Here is a 19,175-nt window from a genome sequence, read left to right on the forward strand (position 1 = left end):
ATGGAAGTAGAATGTTCAGTGCTCCCTCTCCTGGTTTTATCATATTGGTGAACTGACCTCTCATCCTAAAATTGTGGTAATAGCTGAGAAGACAATTTTGAAGATCCTAACAGAATACTCTGATATGATTCTATTTCTGATTTGACTATTCCAAGACCATTCATAATGGTCAAGAAACCTATCCATCATTGGTTAAAGTTCATTACATCCCAAAGTATGAAATCTAAGAAAAAAAACAGAAAGTATGTACAATAATGTTGGTTTTATCTTTTTTAAAAGCCCATTTTAATACCATTTATATTGAGTGAATATGTAGCTTTTTGGCTTCATTCTTGTTCTATACTATTGTCTAGTGATGCTTCCTTCCTTCTTGTTGATGGTCTTAGCAATGCCCTAGGTTCCAAAGAGGTTAATTCCAAATACAACTTCTAATTTAAGTGCTCAAACATTTGAAAGTCTAGAAAAAAACAGCTTCAACAGAATCACTTGTTATTGTAAAGGAGCTTAAGAACTGAAAATTTCCATATCCAAATTTATACATGTTCTAGATTTTGAGGTTTGTTTTGTTTGCTTTATTTTGTCAGAGACTTTAAGCTACTTCTGATATCTAGTACCTGGAAAAAGTACTTCCTCTCCACTTACTATATGTTTTTGGTTTTTAGGTATCTTTTAAGAGTCTCTGTGGAATTTTAAATTTCACATATAGTTATCCTCGCTGAAGCATAAAGTACACAATTTTGATAATAAAGGTCTAAAATCCCATAGGTTGTAAGAAACAAAGCGAGTTTCCTACTGATTAAAATATCTTTTTTTCCCAGTAACAAACCATGTATCATTAAGAATTATAAAACTTCCTGGTAATCTATTTTAATTGATTTCCAATTAACTGATTTTTAAAAATAAATTAGTTGGTTCTGGATGGGTTTTTTTTTTTTTTGCAAAATGATACAAATTAATTACAAAATTGAAGAAAGTTGGGGTTTTTAATTTGAGTTTTAGGAAATCATATCCCAAACCAAGACAGAGCACTTGTTATAAAATCTACAGCAGGAAATTTCACCTTTATGAGGTAATGTTATATACGTTTGCAGTAAGTAGTGCTACCTTCTGAACCTTCAGATTGCACATATTGTGAATTTTGCTTCAAATACGAACTGTAATGTTATATTATCATCTTTTACATATCAATATACGTTTTCTCTCTAGCTGATCAGAAGTGATGGCTTGGCATACAACTTTTTAATCTTCTTTTATTCAAAAGTATTTTTTAATTCAACCTTAAAAGTTGTGTTCACCAATACTTTCACAGAGATTGATAACTCAACTTAAAGGATTCTTCTGTGACAAACTGCATTTGTAGGAATTTTAGAGGTAATCTCAAAGTTTCAGAGGATGTTTATCACAGAGAGTACAGGGCAACATTTCCAAGTTGGTACACATAAACGGAAGAGAAAACGACTGTTGGAGAAATCCTGTTCCAGGTTTTCAGGCAGCCCGCGTGATTGACACATGATATCACTGGAGGCGTGTCCTGGAGTGGAGGTGGAGGTGGAGGCGAGCTGCTGAAATTCTGCGGAGCCGGAGTGGGATTGCTCTGTAAGGCACGCAGTGGTTTGCAGAGTGATAGCAGCAGACCCGAGCTCCTTACCCTGGATAAGGAACTGCTACAGTCGCTGTAAATGTGCCTGAAAAGCAATTTCCAATCTTTGCGTTAGGTAAGAACTGTTTCCTTCCTTTCATTCCGTAGATATTTTAGGAAAGATTAGGTGAGAAATGTTGGCTTTTACAAGGACTTGAACATTTCTTTGAACTCGCTTTGGATGTAAGATTACTGGTTGCATTTCAAATTACCAGTAGTATTCCCACTGCTAAAACTAATGCTCTTAAATGCTACTGGTAAGAGAAAAAACAGGGTCCCTTTCTTTTTTTTTTTTTTCCTTATCCGAAGGGTAACAAGTTTAAAGTCTGAAACGGTCGGTTGTGTGAAAAACAGAGTGGTTAATGCCGAAGAGGGTCTGGCACTCGGTGTGTGGACCAAATACATGTTTGTTTAGGCATTGTTGGCGACCGAACCCCGAGCGAAGCAATTGTTTAAAACCTGAATTTCCCGTCTCTGTGTATTGATTTCCAATGCGCAGAGGCGTTGCTTGAACGTTGTTTGAACTCCTAGGCATTCCAAGGGGCAAAAGCACTTCGGCAAAACGTGCAAGACTGCATGTTACTTTGGTTCGCTGCTGACACGCCGACTGTGCGCCGGCCTGTCAATCACTGGAAGCAGCAACAGCCAGCACATGGCAGCGGGCTGCGGGCGGCGGGCGAGCTGGCGAGCGGCCCACCCCGCTCTACTCTCCGCCCGGGCGGCTGAGCGCGCTACGCGTCCAAGTGCCTAGAAAGAAAAGGAAATTAATGTTTTGTTTTGTTTTATTTTCCCATCGATAATCCTCTGTAGCAGGCATTTCGGCCGTGGAACAGGAGGGTCGGAGGACTGGGAGTGAGCGCTGCCCCGGAGAGGCTGACCTGCCAGGACCGGAGTTCCGGGGGACGCTGTGCCCCCCACTTGCCCAGCGTGCAGGACCGGTTAAGTGCCTCAACCTGCGCGGGGGCCAAGAAACGACGCCCCGCCTCTTCCCTTGAGAAGAACCCCCCCAGCCTCAGTCCTTCCACCGCTACCCCTAAAAAAGCGGGTAAAAAAAAAAAAAAAAAAATCCCACCCACCCCCGCCCGGGGAAGCGGCAGCCTCCGGGGAAGCGGCAGCCTCCGCCTCGCAGGCGTGCGCTCCCGGCCTCCGCCGGGGCCTGCGCGGTTCCGTGACCCGCCCGCAGACGCAGGTTCGAGCCCCGTCCCGGGCGCCGCAAAGTCTCGAACGTCCGTGACGTGGATTTTCAGTCGTGAGGGGGCCGCCACTCCTTCCTTTCGCGCGAGGAGCGTTCGGAACCGGAGAAGAACTCACGCGGAGCACGGCGTGCCAGCCTGTGGGCCCGTCACGAACTCTTCTCTCTACCGCTCCCCAGCTCGCTTTCCTGGGAGACTCGAGGGCCCCCCAGAAGGGATTTTTTTTTTTTTTTTTTTTTTTTTTTTGTGGTTCGTGGAAGGGGGCTGCAAGAGAAAAGCCCCAGAGGTGGATGTTACTGAGCTGCGCGGCGAACGCGAGCTGTGAGAGGTCTGCTGCGCCGGGCCGCGCGCGGAGACTCCGGAGAATTGTCCTCCGCAGCCGGAAGGGGGCCGCGGGGAGCGCTCCTGCCCGGTGGGGGCGGGGGAGGCCGCGGGCGGACTCGCCGCAGCAGGGGCAATGCCTCCTCGTCCTCCCCGCCGCGGTTGATGCGGCGTGAGCACGCTGCCGCCCACACCGGGACCTGGGCCGGGTCGCACGGCTTGGTCCCCAGCTACCGCTTCGACCTAGGTGAGTGTCCGGCGGCCGCTCTCGGCCGGCGGGGGCGGGGGGGGGGGGGGGGGGGCGCGCGCACCCGGCTGGCTCTGCGCGGCAGGTGCGGGCTCCGGAGCTCGGAGAGGGGGAGGGGAAGTGGAGGGGCGACCCCAGCGCGCGGCGCCGCCCCTCCGGCCGCCTCTCTCCCGGGGCGCTCGGGGCTGGGGAATCTGGTGGGCGACCTGCGGCCGCGGCCGAGGACGGTGAGGCAGGGTCTCCCATCCCCAGTTTCCTGCAGTGCTGGCGCGGTGCCGGGGTTGTCCTCTTGAAGGAGCCCTCCACGCGAAAGATGGATTCTGGGAGGCTTTTGGGGTGTTCCCCGGAGGACTCTGAGGAACTTCGTGACTTGTGCCAACGGCGGGCTTTCTGTGAAGGAGTTTCCTCAGACCGGGGGCCGGGAAAGGGCGTGTGTGTGCGCGCGCGCGCGGGCGCGCGTTTAGGGAGGCAAACCTCGGAATTCGCGGGTAACCCCCTGGACGGAATTAGTCTGCGCCAAAGCGAGCTTCGACTTTATTCTTGTTTTGAGAGCGGTGGAACGGCGAGGGGAGGGGAGAGGGCGCTGCCACTTTAAAAATGGGAAGTCCGCCCTCCTGAGGTAATGGTAACCTCAGCCTCCTCCCCCTCCTCCTGCCCAAAGAGAGGGAGAGAGAGAAAACTTGTTTTCATTCATAACTTTTTCCTTTTCCTTCCTCTCCGTCAACTATTTATTCACCGCTTCTCCCAGCTCGGATTGCAGAGGGCGCAGCTCCACCGTCGTAACTTGCAGTGTGGGGACGCTTCTCTGCTGCCCCTGCCCCCGGCTCATTTCTTCCCGGCTCTTTAGGAATCCGGCTTTTCCTTTAAAGTGTAGACAGATCTTTATTTCTGACTCTCCATGCCTTGGGCTTGCTTTTGGCGCCTGCATTAGCTCTCAAGGCTCTCCACGATCTGTAAGAAATCTTGGCGAGATACGCAAAAATGGGTCGGAAATCCACGGTGATCCTTAGGATGTGATGGGACTGTACGAAAAGGTATTGGACTTGGAGTCCTGTTTCGGTGGGGAAGACAGGTTGCCGAGAGCGTGCGAGCGTGTTTGGGGCTGGATCCGAGAACTGTCAGTGCTTGAAAAGGGGCTTTGCTTCAGATCAGAGGTGGCTAATTTTCTTTTTATCTGCTAATCTGATTTACCAGGCAGCCTGAACTTCGTTACGACCGTCATTTAAAACGCAGATGAAACATGTGCCTGGTGTTTTTACTACACTCTTCAAATCCTGCACGCCTTTTTCTTAACTGTGGGATCTGACTTAGGACTTGGAGATACTCTGCTTTTAAAGCACTGGGTGAAGAGTTCTTTGCAAGGAGGAATGATCTTGTGTGTGCAGAGTATCGAAGGGGTATTTGAACAGTCCTTAAGGATTCCAGGACTAAACCAGGCAGATCATGAATGTGTTTCTTCTGTTGTACAGAGAAAGGCAGAGTAAAGGAGCCACTTGGGAGATCTTCGTTGGGAGAATGAGGGAGGGCAACTCCAAGAAGTTAACATAGAAGACATAGTCTATAGACAATCGGTTTAGTTAACAGAATGAAATGGACTTCTGTCTGCCTTATTCCTTCAGCTGGTGTTTTGGCTCGAGGTGGCAGTTGAGAATGGGCATTTTTTTCTTTTCATTCTTGACTCGGAAGGGATCTGTAGACTTTAGAAGGAATTTGTGTGATTCCATTGATTGAAATTGGAAGTGTTCTTACGTTTGGTGGTTTTTCGGTGTGTGTGAAGAATGCGTTATAAATTAGAAATAACTTACTATTAGTGTGGAAATACAAATGCTTACTTTTATCAGGATATTACTGTACTTATCTTATTTCAAGAAGCACATTGATTCAGAGTTGGCAGTGCTCTTGAGAATCAAGATCTGTCATGTAAATACAGATTTTTAAATTAGAGGAAATGTGGTAATTAAAATGGCCCAGATTTCTCCATACTGCCTTAAAGGCCTAATACTTATTTGTACATGAAAGTTGTCTTGTTATGTGAGTGACCCCTTAATTTAAACTTTAAAAAAATCCTTTCATGATTTCAGATGAGAATGCTTTTTAACATCACAGCATTGAGTTTTGTGTGTGTGTTGTAGTGGCTGTAAGATACCAAGAGCTGTTGTATTCCTCTATACTCATTTTTACATCTTGTAGATAAATAATGGGTTACCTTTATAATCTTGGTTTCTAAGTAAAATGCCCTCTTACTTTGAGATTCCATTTTAGTTTGATGTCTCTTGGATTTTTTGTAATGCGTGAAGTATACCTTGACTAATTTCTCATTGTTAATCTAGTGCTTATAACAGTAAACAGCAGAAAGGCCATTCGTAATTTTTAGAAAGTGGATGTTTTCCTGTAAGGAAAACACTGATGAACTGATACGAGCTTTCTTTAGATGAGAGCTGTTCCAGGGCTTATCCTCAATATTCCCTATAAGGGCATACTCCATTTTAATTATTTGTTAGATTGACAAACAGGAGGGCATTACTTCTTGATTCTGCTTTTTAGAAGTTGAAAACAACGTTTCGCTTTTATGGCATGGGGTCTCTTGCCTGCATTCTTCATCTGTGATGTGGTCCTCAGCCTCTTAGAATTGGACTCTGGCCAGGACCCCAGCATCATTGTAATCCGCTGATGAAGGAGATCATTACCAGGTGGTTTAGGCAATTTGTGACTTGACAGGATTTCCCCCCCCCCCCCCCCAAAATGCTTCCTGTCATTTATTCTCTCTCTCTCTGTTTTGTTTTTTTATTTTTTATTTTTTCATCTTTGATTTCCTTTTAGGATTTCAGATGCATGCCAGGTTTCCACTGATTGCCAGAATTCGAGATCACTACACATGGATCCCCAAAATCAGCATGGCAGTGGCAGTTCATTAGTTGTGATCCAGCAGCCTACATTGGATAGCCGTCAGAGGTTAGACTATGAGAGAGAAATTCAGCCTGCTGCTATTTTGTCTTTAGACCAGATCAAGGCCATCAGAGGCAGCAATGAATACACAGAAGGGCCATCAGTGGTGAAAAGACCTGCTCCTCGAACAGCACCAAGACAAGAAAAGCATGAAAGGACTCACGAAATCATACCAATTAATGTGAATAACAACTATGAACACAGACCTACAAGCCACCTGGGACATGCAGGACTCTTAAATAATACCCGAGGCCCCATTTTGAGCAGATCGACCAGCACTGGAAGTGCAGCCAGTTCTGGGAGCAACAGCAGTGCCTCTTCAGAGCAGGGACTGTTAGGAAGGTCACCACCAACCAGACCAGTGCCTGGCCATAGGTCTGAAAGGGCAATCCGGACCCAGCCTAAGCAACTGATTGTTGATGACTTGAAGGGTTCCTTGAAAGAGGACCTGACACAGCACAAGTTTATTTGTGAACAGTGTGGGAAGTGCAAGTGTGGAGAATGCACAGCTCCCAGGACCCTGCCATCCTGTTTGGCCTGCAATCGTCAGTGCCTTTGCTCTGCCGAGAGTATGGTGGAATATGGAACCTGCATGTGCTTAGTCAAGGGCATCTTCTACCACTGCTCCAATGACGATGAAGGGGATTCTTATTCGGATAATCCTTGCTCCTGTTCACAGTCACACTGCTGCTCTAGGTACCTGTGTATGGGAGCCATGTCTCTATTTTTACCTTGCTTACTCTGTTATCCTCCTGCTAAGGGATGCCTGAAGCTTTGCAGGGGGTGTTATGACTGGATCCATCGCCCAGGATGCAGATGTAAGAACTCCAACACTGTCTATTGTAAGCTGGAGAGCTGCCCCTCCAGGGGTCAGGGTAAACCATCATGATTTCTGGAAGTGCGTTGGACCTCCTGAACTTCTAGCTTTCAAGCTGTGGCTGTTAAAAAGATTCTATGACATACTGGTTTTATTTTCTCTACAATTTTCCCACCTTTCTTCCCCTGTTCCTAAGGTTTGACTCATGGATCTTACTCTTCTCTAATGGATGATCTTCAGTAAGAGTGGACTGTGAAACTGCACCTGGCTCCCACTTACGACAAGAGCCTCTGCCATCCACGCAGGAGGGTATTGAGAGCCAGTGGGCTTTTGTGTAGCCGTTTTGTTCTGCAAGCAACTTTTCAAAAAGTTGTTGTATAAATGAACATACCCACACACATACCCAGTCAATCTGCAGTGATTTAGAGCTGTTTTTGATTGGGTACTCTGGGAGCAGGGAAACTGGTTTTTAAAGAAACAACATTTTTATTGCTTAATTAAGCTATGTGTTAAGTTTGTCTCCAGTTAGGGCTGTCTTCATAGCTTTGGCCCCTTAAGAAGCATGGGGGGATATATTTTTGTTATAACATAAAAATTTTCGTTTAACCACTGCCCTCTCCTTGCCCCTCAAAGTTCTTTCCCCTCAGTTTTTTTTTTTTTTTCCTGAAGATGCCAGGTATTTTTCTTTTCCTATGTAATTTTAGATTTGCTTTACAATATAAATCTTCACATTGGAGATAAATTGGTTGTTTCTTGCTCATCTTTATTCTAGCTTTCATGTTTGTGAAGGACTCAACTACCTTCCTGCCACACCCCACACTTTTTACCAAATTTCTCATCATTGAGGGCACTTGGATAACTGAAGTTGATATTTACAGCTGATCAATCTATAGGTGTCACAGAACTATGCTGCCTAAAGTGATCTTGGCCCTTTAATGGTCCTTTTGGCCCTTTGGTTAGCTAACAGCTGGGTAATTCTAATTTTTTCTGTGTTTTCATTGCCTTAACCACAAATTGTGGTGCTTTTTTGTATATTTTATGTATAAATCACAAAGTTGAATTCTGACTATTTTTAAGACAAAAGTCTGTTAAACTTTTTTATTGTAAAGAATATTTATTATGCGAATCTATTATTTTATGATATTTATTGCAAAAGACTGTTGAAATGTACTCATGTCTGAATATAACAAAATATCAATACGTAACGGAAAGTAAGGTGACACGAAGAAAGTACCTATGTTAACTATAATGCAGAAAATATATTAATTAATGAAACCGTCTCTTGATTTCTTCATTTATTAGCCTGTACTATTATGGTGATTTTTGTCATTTGCTTTGACTCTTTCTTCATGCACACCCATTTTATCTCTTAGGTGAGCTCAGATTTAGATGTTTCCTGGGAAATGCATTAATCAAAATTTTGTGATCCAAATTCTCTTTCAACGGATGCCCTAATGAATCACTTTATAAAGTGAACTTTTTTTTGCAGTTAATATTAACAATCACTCTCTACTTTGACTATTTTGTAAGCAAGAGGTTTTGTGTATATCATAATTTCTTGGAAAATGGAACATATCTGTAATTTATGAAAATGTTTTATTTTCTTGGGTTAGTCAAAAATTAATCTTTATCAGTAAAACTTAAAGAACTTAGTTCTGTATGCATGCTAGGAGTCTCTAGCTCTGTCACTTTAGTAAAACATGCTAGATGTTAGAGTGTACCAAGGGAAATAGCTCACATTATCAAAGAGAGGCTTTAAAAACATTCCTGTCCCTACCTTTTTATTTTAATAAGTGTTTAGTATGGCCTGATCAAATGACATTTTGTCATGTTCTGTGGAATAAGATACCTCAGGGCCTGAAACTTTATATAGACAAAATAAATATTTTTATTTTTTGATCTGCTGAAACCACTCATAGCTAGAATCTTTGATCTGATAAAATTTCGTTTATGTGAATCTTCAAACTCAGTTTTACCCAACTCCCCATGCCTAAGTGCTATGTCAAACCTGAATAATTCTCTGCATTTCAGAATAAGATGCTGACAAAATTTGAACCTGTGATTTAGGCTACCAAAACTCTTTCTTACCAGCTTTTTTGTTTTGGTCATTATCTTTTAGATGATTTGGCTACTTGTTTTAGTACTTCTTTGTAAACAAGCCTTGATTTTGTTTTAATTGGACAAGGCATAAGTGATAGAAACTTGTTTTAATCCTTTCCCTCAAGCCAGTAAACCTATTAGTTGGCATTGTGACGTTTGATATAATCAAAAATTTTCTCTATGGTCTGAAAACAGGAGCATTTTTATAAATGAATATTTGTTTTGGAGGCTACTTCGTAATCTATAGTATTTCAAAATGTGAAGTTATTTTCTTTCATACTCAAGTTATGTAATGTTATCAGTGGTCCCTTAGTATTGGGTTTTTGTTTAAGATTGGCTCCTTAATGAAGTATATAAACACAGACTCCCTCAAAATACTGCATAATTTTTTTCTGTTATTATTCAGACTCTTGGTATAATTAGGATCTGGTGTAAGAGCTGTCTGTAGCTATAATACCCAGACTAAGAAGCTGTAGCTTGTATTGAAAGAGGTTTATAGTGTTAATGAGAATGCGGTATGTTTTGGATTTTTAACTTCTGGCTATATGCAGAATACATTAAAATTATAATATTAAGATGGTGGTCTGCTGCTGCTAGGGCTTTATGTGCACTCTTGCATGATTTGGAAGTAGCAGTATGTTAGACTTTCAGACTTCTGACAGGCTTGTTAGATGGCAAAGCATAAACACTTTGATTCAAAACTTCCTCCTTTGTGAAGGTTTACACCTAGAAGAAAAAAATATTAGGGTGTGTCCTTATAAGTGCTTATGAATTCTAGGCTTTCCAACCTAATACTGATCATCATTTTAAAGTGCTAAGTCTTTGAAAGCACCAGCAAAGCTGAAATTTTTTACAGTGCCCACTACTATTTATTTGATACTTCTTTCTTTTTAAATGTTTGTTTATTTATTTTGAGAGAGACTGTGCGTGGGTGGGGGGAGGGGCAGAGAGGGAATCCCAAGCAGGGGCTCGATCCCATGAGCAGTGGGATCATGACACACAGACTGAGCCAGAGCCACCCAGGTGCCCCTATTTGATACTTTAAATGAAAATAACATACCAAATAGATGGGCTAGCTTTCTTTCCTTATTCCATGATTTTGTCCCTTTCCTCAGCTACTACAGCTTGACAGAAATAGTTCCTTTCCAGCATATTTTCTGACTGCCAATTTTTTCATTTCAGAGTTTTATTTAGATAATTGTGAATAAAACCAAAATGGGATTTCTGTAATTGAGTAGTTTCCTGTCAACAGTTTATAACCCAGCAGGAAAATGAAATGTGAAAAGCAGGTATGATTCTTTTTGTGAAGGCCTAAGGTGAAACCTTAAATTATAGTCTGTAATAATGATTATATGGTTTTCAAAATCCAAACCATAGAACATTCCAATTATTACTAAGAAAAGTGAAATGTAAAAAACAATGTTCTTTAAAGTGAAAGGAAGTGAGTTAAAAACTAGTCATGTTTTTACCTTAAAATTGATATTGGAACCAACTCAGAGGATTCAGTTCCAGAAGATTGATTTAAGTTTTGAAATTGCCTCCTTTTCCTAAATCTACTCTCTTTCCCATCTTCAGAATGATGTATTTCATGGCAGTTTTATGTATAGTTGTTTCGTGAAAAAGTACGATCCCTTTTTGAAACATTGAAATAGTAAAACAAAGGACAGAGGGTCTAGACAGTTCTCATCTTAAACCCTACCCTACCTTTTTTTTTTTTTTTTTTTTAATTCCAAGAGTTTCATGTCTTTAAACATCTGGATAACAAATCTTTAAATCCTTAAATCCTCCTTTTGGCCAGTTGGAGGTTTTGACAATTGGAGGATTTTTTTTCCCCATTATTTCACTGATTTGATATAATAAAAATAGCCAAGTATTTAATAAACAACTTACTGATTCTTCCAATATTCTCTCAGACTATTACCAAGCCATTTTGCTCTATTTATTGAACATTTACCATGTACATTATTCTATATGCAGAATAATTCTAGAGCTAGAAGTAGGTTTGAGTGTATCTTGCTTAATACTTCTCAACCATGTATAAAACCAAATAGGTCACTAGTTAAGGGTTAAAAATTTGTAGGTCTCTTAATAGTTCAGACCTACTATATAAGGAAAATCTCCAGGGGAGTAGCTTTGTATTCTGTATTTTTAAAAACTTCTTGAGTGATTTTATCAGACAATTTTGGAACTGCTTTTTTAGCTTGATGTCTTCATTTTGAGGATGTAGAAACATAAGCCCAGCTTGGAAGATAAACTGTTCATGATATCTAGGGTATAGCCAGGAATCTTATCTGATACAGGACTTTCCTCATTTCTTAGCAGCAAGCCAGTACCTTTATGCTGCACATTAGCTTTTGCCGTTCCATTCTCTACTAGGAAGTTTTTACTTCATTATTAATGTATTTGACTATAATTTAGGAAGTGGAATGTTTTTCAGCATATATTCTTTGCCCTTAGCTATCAGGAATAAGTAGCAAATGACTTCATTACCGTGATTATTTTTTATACGTTAATATTAAAGTTAACAACTTCACTTGAAAACTGAGCATGTGTGCTTCCTCTGGCCAGGTTTATATGGTAATAATATGACAAATTGATTTAATCCATTTGTAAAAGGTAATAGTAACTTGGCATCTAGATTAAAGGATTTATGTGATGTTACTTCGTACCATTGTTCTGTTTGCATTAGGATTATAGTAATCAAAGGCAATTTAAATGTTCTATTTTGCACTATTTAAAAAAAACTTTTTTAATGTTTATTTATTTTGAGAGAGAGAGAGAGAGAGAGCATGAGCAGGGGAGGAGCAAAGAGAGAGGGAGACACAGAATCTGAAGCAGGCTCCAGGCTCTGAGCTGTCAGCCTAGAGCCTCACACAGGGCTCAAACCCACAAGCGAGATCATGACCTGAGCAAGTCGGGCACTCAACCGACTGAGCCTTCCAGGAGCCCCAATTTTGCACTATTTAAAAAAAAATAATTTTGTTTAAGTTCATTTTGAGAGAGACGGAGTGTGAGCTGAGGAGGGGCAGAGGACGAGAATACCAAGCAGGCTCCGCAAGGTCCATGCAGAGCAGGTTGTGGAGCTCAAACTCATGAAAACATGAGATCATGACCTGAGCCAAAATCAAGAGTCAGATGCTTACCCAACTGAGCCATCCAGGTACCCCTCTATGTTGCACTTTTAAAAAGATTGATGTTGTTAGTCAAATCATAGTAGATATGTTAATAATTCTAATTGCAAAACCTACCAGAGAACCTAGGACTTTTTTGAATTGTATATATTTGAGAAAATATACAAGATTCTATCATTCACTAGTAAGCCAAGAGTTAGTTTTGATAAACTAAATCATAATTTTAGTGCTAGGAAGAAACTTAGAGGTTATCTAATCCATCTTTATTTTTTTTTAAGTTCATTTATTTTGTTTTGAGAGAGAGGGTATGCATGTATAAGTGGGGGAGGGACAGAGAGAGAATCCTAGACAGGCTCTGCACTGTCAGTGCAGATGTGGGGCTTGAACTCATGAACCATGAGATCATGATTTGAGCCGAAGTCAGATGCCTAACTGACAGAGCCACCCAGGCACCTAATCCATCTTTAGAGATGAGAAGCCTTATTCAGATGTTAGTTACCTAAAGTCGTGATCTAGTAGCCAAAAACAAAAACTTTGTAGAAAACTACTTACTGTATATGACCATGTGGTAAATGGTTGGAAGGAAGGAGAGGTTGGTTGGAAGGGGAATTTGAACAAAAGTTTCAGGTTAATTTATAAGTTATAAAATTGAACAAATGTGTTAAAGCATAATGGACGAATGTCAGTCCAAGGCAGAGAAATACATGCCAAAAGGAGGGAGTCAGACAAAACTAGCTGAATAGATTTGATGTAAGAAAACAAAGTGGGTGTTAGAAAACTGAGATCCAGTTTGACTGGCTAGCAGTGGTTCTCAAATTTAGCTGTGCTTTAAAATCATCTGAGTAAAAACAACAACAAACAAAACCTGTGTCTAGATTCCATCTCAGGCAAGCTCAATCAGAATCTCTGGGGGTAAGGCTTTGGCATTTGTTTTTTTTAAAAGCATTGAGATGATTCTAAGGCACGTCCACAGTACAAAACTTCTGAATTCGATTATAGGTATGTGGGGAATTGTGGGAGATTAAAATGGGAGGTATTAATATAAGCAGGCCAATTTAGAAAAAAGAAAGCCAGAGGTATTAAGAGTCATAAGTGGCTTGGAGGTTAGTAGGCATGGAAAAAGGGGTCAATGTGAAAAATAGTACAAATGTTAAATCCATAGTAGGACTTTGCAGTTATTTATAACATGGGTTTGGGATAGAGGAAAGAATTGAAAATGATTCTGAAGCTTTGGACCAAGGTGAATAGGCAAATGGTATTTCTGTTAAAAGAAATGGTTGGTGGGGCACCTGAGTGGCTCTGTCAGTTGAATGTTTGACTCTTGATATCGGCTTAAGTCACAATCCCAGGGTCGTGGGATGGAGTCCCCATAGGGCTCTGTGCTGAGTGTGGACCTTGCTTGGGATTTTCTCTCTCCTGCCCCTTCCTCTCTCTCTCTCTCAAAAAGAAAGGAAGGAAAGAAAGAAAGAAAGAAAGAAAGAAAGAAAGAAAGAAAGAAAGAAAAAGAAAGAGAAGGAAGAAAGAAAAAAGGAAAGGAAAGAAAGGAAAAAAGAAAAGAAAAAAGAAAAAGAAAAAGAAGGGAAGGAAAGAAAGAAAAGGAAAGGAAAGAAAGCAAAGAAAGAGAAGAAAAGGAAAAAAAGAAGTAAAGGAAAGAAAGAAAGTAAAGAAAGGGAAGAAAGAAAAGAAAGAAAAAGAAGGAAAGGAAGGAAAAGAAATGGGTGGAATTAGTTTCGGAGGTATGTGGTGAGGGAAAAGTTATGAGTTATGTTGGGATAAACTTAAAGTGTGAGTGAGTTGCCAGCAGGTTGTTGAATAAAAAGTCTAGAGTTTGGGGTGCTTGGCTGACTCAGTCTGTAAAGCATGCAACTCTTGATCTCGGGGTTGTGAGTTCAAGCCCCACATTGGGCATGGAACCTACGTAAAAAAAAAAAAAATGTCTAGAGTTTAATAGAAGTGGGTGAAGGCCTGTCATCCACTGTCATCCACATGGGGTTGATGGGGAATCTGTAGCATAAATCCCTAAGGAAAGAATGGCTAGAGACAAAACCTGGAGGTACATACCTATATTTAGGGGATGGAGGAAATAAAGCCAACAGTAAGAGGGGTTGTCAAAGAAGGATAGGCACCAAGAGATTGATGTGTTTTAGAATCTAAAGGAGACTTTCAAGATGGAAACTAGTTAATTAGATGTCAAAAGCTGTGGAGAATCCAAACTGAATTTGGTGGGTGGTATCTAGGTGAAATTGTAATCAAAGGATTGCAAGGGATTAAGAAACAAATGGGTGGAAATACAGTAGGTAACGCTTTAAGTCTATTCATTCTAGAAATTTTGAGATGATAAGAAAGTAACTAGAGGCAGGTAACAGCTGAGGAGGATTTTTAGAATAACAAACACCTAAGCCTTTGTAGAAAGAGAGGAAGGGTATTTGAGAGAGCGATGGAGGGAAATAGCTGGAGGAAGAGTGAGCACAAAGGGGTGCTTTAACACTGCAAGAATGGTTGTTCTAGAGTAAAGAATAAAAGAAGAAAGAAAAAGATATAATGGAATTTTAAGAGGGAGAACAAGGAAGGAATTTTGATAAATCAGTAGTGAAGACCATCTGGGACTGAAATTGGTTCTTGAGGGTAGAGGTCTAGAATGGTTAGATATGGGGATGCTGTTGCACAGTCAACAGAACCGATGAGGTGAAGAACATGCACAGAGCTCAGCTCAGATTGAACAGAGACTGTTTTTGTGGCCTTCTAAGCATTTTCATATTTCATCTAGATATTGCTTGCAGCTGGTTAAAGGGGCACTTAAGCCAGAGAATAAGTGGCCAATAAGAAATGGTGAATTTGAAAGAGGTTAGGAATTTTAGGGCAGTAGTTGCTGAAATGACTGACCAGAATAATTGAATGAAATTTCCAATGAGGATGAAATATGGGTTTACAGAGAGCACCTAAACAGGAAAGGTAGACAGCTAAGAACAGAGGTGAATTTTCAAGTCAAAACGTTAGAAGGTAGGCCGTTTTTAATTCCTGAAGAAATCTGGGGTTTCTTTGTGCTGATGAGTAGCTGAGGTAGAGAGGAGATTTTTGAAGCTGAAGATGAAGAGAAGCAAACAGCCAGTGCATTAAAAGAGTTGTTCATTTAGGTATTAAAAGGCCAGAGGTAGAGGTAGTGAGGAAAATTTAGAGGCTGGTGTTTGTGTTTGGAAAGGATGATTTTAGACTGTTTAACTTGCTTTTGGGCTAATGGATTATAAATTAAGTAATTAAGATCTGATAAAAATGTAAGATTTCTTAATAAGGAATGGACTAGTGGACTAGAATTTATTTCAAATTGGATGTCCTCCATTTGTAAGCCAACTTGTTAACAAAATCAGTTATTGAATAAAGAAAGTATCTTCATGAAAATTGATTGACTAGTCAAGTCAGTCGAAATAATACCCAGAGCCAAAAGACCTTTTGCTTTTCACATTCCCTTCTTTAAGCTTTTGTGCACTTCAGAGGCACTTCAGAAAGCAGAGGAATTGGGTCCAAGATCTTAGTGCTGTCAACTTCACAGAATTTGCATGTTGCAGATTTGCAGTAGAAGCTGTGAGTAAATTTGATTCCTCAATGGAAGGACATTTTATTCTTCTGGGCCACCCAGAATCTGCCTTGTACTCCAAATGTAGAGGGGTTTTATCTCCTTGAAGAAGGCTGCTGGTGTCAGAGTTATCTACTGAGTATGTGGAGTTCTAACTGGTTAGTTTGTGGTTTACAGACCTGCTCTTGGAATTACTTATCATTTCTTCTTTGTACCTGTCTTTGTCCGTTCTTTGGCTTTTGCTCTTTAATACCAGGAATACAATTCGATTAGGGAAGATAAAGTAGAATAATGATGAAACCAAAATGTATCAGCTTAACCCCTTGCTATCCAATACCTAGAACAGTGCCTGTTGCAGTAGAGTAGAAGCTTAATAAATATTTGTTGGTTGCCTTGCTAGATTTATTCTTAAAAGCTTCAAATTAAGGAAACGTGTGGCGATTAATAACCAAATTGAATTTTTGTTTCCACAGAGTTTTTGATTGTTTCTATTGTCAATAATATAGGCAGTTTTGAGAGAAAAGAAGAGTTACTTGGCTCTGTCGACCTTTTAATCATTTATCCGACACTAATACGTTAGGTGCTAAGGATCCCAGTCTTTGCCTAGTAATTCATAAGTTTTTAGCAATGTGATTGGTGCTATTATGTCGGTTGATGACTGGGGCTGTGGAAACACTGGGAGGAAGCAGCCACATCTGTCTTTGCAAGTCAGGGAAGTTTTCATAGAAAAGACATAAAAGATGAGTAGTAATTCATCAGGTAGACAGAAGAGAGAAAAGATTTCAGATAAGTGTAAGGCATGTAAGTGGGAATGGAAATGGCATGCTGGGAAAATTGCAAGTAATTTCATATGTTTGGAATGTAAGGTGCCTGTGGGAAGGATAGGAGCCAGTTATGGAAAGTGAATGTCACGTTAAAGAGTTTGAGCTCTATCCCATGGGTGATAGGGAGTCATGGACAGCACAGATTATAAACAGGAGAGTGACATGACCAGATTAGAGTTTCAGAACAGTTCTTCAGGCAGCACTGTGGAGGATAAACTAGAGTGGAAAGGGGAGACCAGCTAGATGGTTAATATAATGATTGGTATGATTAATGTCATAAGGACAATGGAGATTGAAAGGAAGGGATGGGTTTCAGATAAAGGTTGAGATGAGGGAGGAGGAATCTAGATGACTCAGCACTGGATCCACTTATTTCTGGTAACATAAGGCAAAGAGAACATTTGTATAAATGAAATGTATAAAAAAAACCAAGATTTTCTCCACTGAACATTCTACTAATTGTGTAGATTTAAGAATCTTTTTTCCCCTAGACCACATCTCTCCCAGAACAGTTAATGAGTAATGAAGTAGACTGAATGCAGGAAACAATAAAGCAGAGAATAGAATCAAACGCTATGAAAATCAAACAGCAACTAAATTATTATTTCTTCTACCTCAGCTCCCTAGACAGAGTTCATGGTCTATCACTCAGAAAAGTGAATTATTTGAACTTGTTGTCAGAAATACCAAATTCCAGAACTAGAAAATTCAGCAAGCCAACCATGTTCTCCTGATTTTCTGAAAACATTAACCCCTATTTCCTCAGCACTCTGCCTCCTTCTTCCCCTAGGCCTTACGTTTTGAATCACTGACTTTAAAAACAGTGTTTGCAACTTCAGTGTCCTGTTTTTCCTTCTCCCCTGTGTTTTTCTCTGCCTGTTTGTCAAAGTCAAAAATGGTGGTGACAATGGTAGACAAAGGAAGGAGAGTGGTTGGGATGTATTAGGTGATCGGGAATTAAGATTACAGAACAATTTGAAGTCACTCAAAAGCAAACCTGGAATGAACCTTAAAGACTACTTGGTTTTCCCTTCCTTCATTTCAAAGTAAAGAAAGTTGACTTCAGAGAGATAAAATGACTTACTCAAGGATAAATATCTAATAGGAAAGAGAACCAGAAGAATGAGAAGAATATATGAAAAGTACTTTTTTTTTAAATTTTTTAACGTTTTTATTTATTTTTGAGACAGAGAGAGACAGAGCATGAACGGGGAAGGGGCAGAGAGAGAGGGAGACATAGAATCCCAAACGAGCTCCAGGCTCTGAGCCGTCAGCACAGAGCCTGACGCGGGGCTCGAACTCCCGGACCATGAGATCATGACCTGAGCCGAAGTCGGACGCTTAACCCACTGAGCCACCCAGGCGCCCCAGAATATATGAAAAGTACTTTTAAGACACCTGTACTATAGACCTTGTCTCTACTTGAAGACTGGGAGTTTAATACGCAGTTCCTAAATAGAGTTCACCATAACAATCGGGGAGGCAGTAAAATCCAAATTCTTGCAGAAGCTATATAAAATGAAGGACAAAATAATTTCGGGATTATAATTGGTCATTTTTTTCTTTATAGTTTGAAATGCTTTTAAGTGAGAGTATTGGAGTTAAAAATTTTCTACATTTTATAGGTGGTATGTGGCACATGTAGAGACTTGGAAATGCTTTTTTGAGAGGTGATCATTATAAAGCAGAATAACTTGAATTTGAGGGAAACTGGCATTGCTTGATTTCAAGAGTTTAGTAAAAAAAAAGAAAAGTCAAGTATGAAAGCTCACATTTCCTTGCATTCTATGTAGATAATAGGATTTCTTTTCTCCTTGGCAATGAAATATGTACCATGTGGTCCCTTAATTTCTTAACTAAAAATTTTAATTGGAGGGGAGTCTCTTAATCCTTAGGGAAATATGCTTCATATGGATTGTAAAATCTGGCAAATTTTGGAAAGAAGAAAAGCAGGCAGTACTCTTCAAAAAAAAAAAAAAGTGGTCTGCTTGAACTTGCCTTTCTTGGAAAAAAAAAAAAAACAACAAAACCCAACATTCTTTCATAAAGCATTTTTTTTTCAAAAGTATTTGCCCTTGAGCATTTTTTCCTACTTACCTATGCTTATCTTTCAAAACAAACATTTATTTCTTTCTACTATAGAGTGTGGTGAGGAAGTCCCTTTGAGGTTATGCCCTACAAACATATCCAAGCAGTAACTGTCACCTCCTTCCTATGGCACAACAAATGACTAACTCAACCACAGGCAGCCCCGAGCATACAGCGGTGATTTCACGATGGGGTCCCTTCAGATGTTGCCTATGGGGAACAAAACACACATCTGTATTTTTGTGTGCAAATAAAATTTTGGGTCCCTTTGACCCAATGGAAAATGTGTGTCTGTTGG

General features: G+C 40.5%; 1 protein-coding gene across 3 annotated transcripts; it reads left to right on the top strand.

Annotated features, from left to right (window-relative positions):
- The first annotated feature begins 3,287 nt into the window (after window positions 1-3,287).
- Window positions 3,288-8,443, top strand: SPRY1 (sprouty RTK signaling antagonist 1). Of its 3 annotated transcripts, none has more exons than XM_060654235.3 (2): window positions 3,288-3,400; window positions 6,221-8,443. In XM_060654235.3, exon 2 carries the CDS (start codon window positions 6,276-6,278, stop codon window positions 7,233-7,235), a length of 960 nt encoding a protein of 319 aa, XP_060510218.1. In that variant the 5' UTR covers window positions 3,288-3,400; window positions 6,221-6,275; the 3' UTR covers window positions 7,236-8,443. The 3 variants fall into 3 exon arrangements, with proteins under 3 accessions (XP_060510218.1, XP_078301894.1, XP_060510219.1); XM_078445768.2 differs by lacking the exon at window positions 3,288-3,400 and adding an exon at window positions 3,768-4,019; XM_060654236.3 differs by lacking the exon at window positions 3,288-3,400 and adding an exon at window positions 4,036-4,434.
- The last annotated feature ends 10,732 nt before the right edge of the window (window positions 8,444-19,175 follow it).

The sequence above is a fragment of the Panthera onca genome, chromosome B1, assembly GCF_046562875.1.
Source record: "Panthera onca isolate mPanOnc1 chromosome B1, mPanOnc1 haplotype 2, whole genome shotgun sequence".
NCBI classification, from domain to species: Eukaryota; Metazoa; Chordata; class Mammalia; order Carnivora; family Felidae; genus Panthera; species Panthera onca.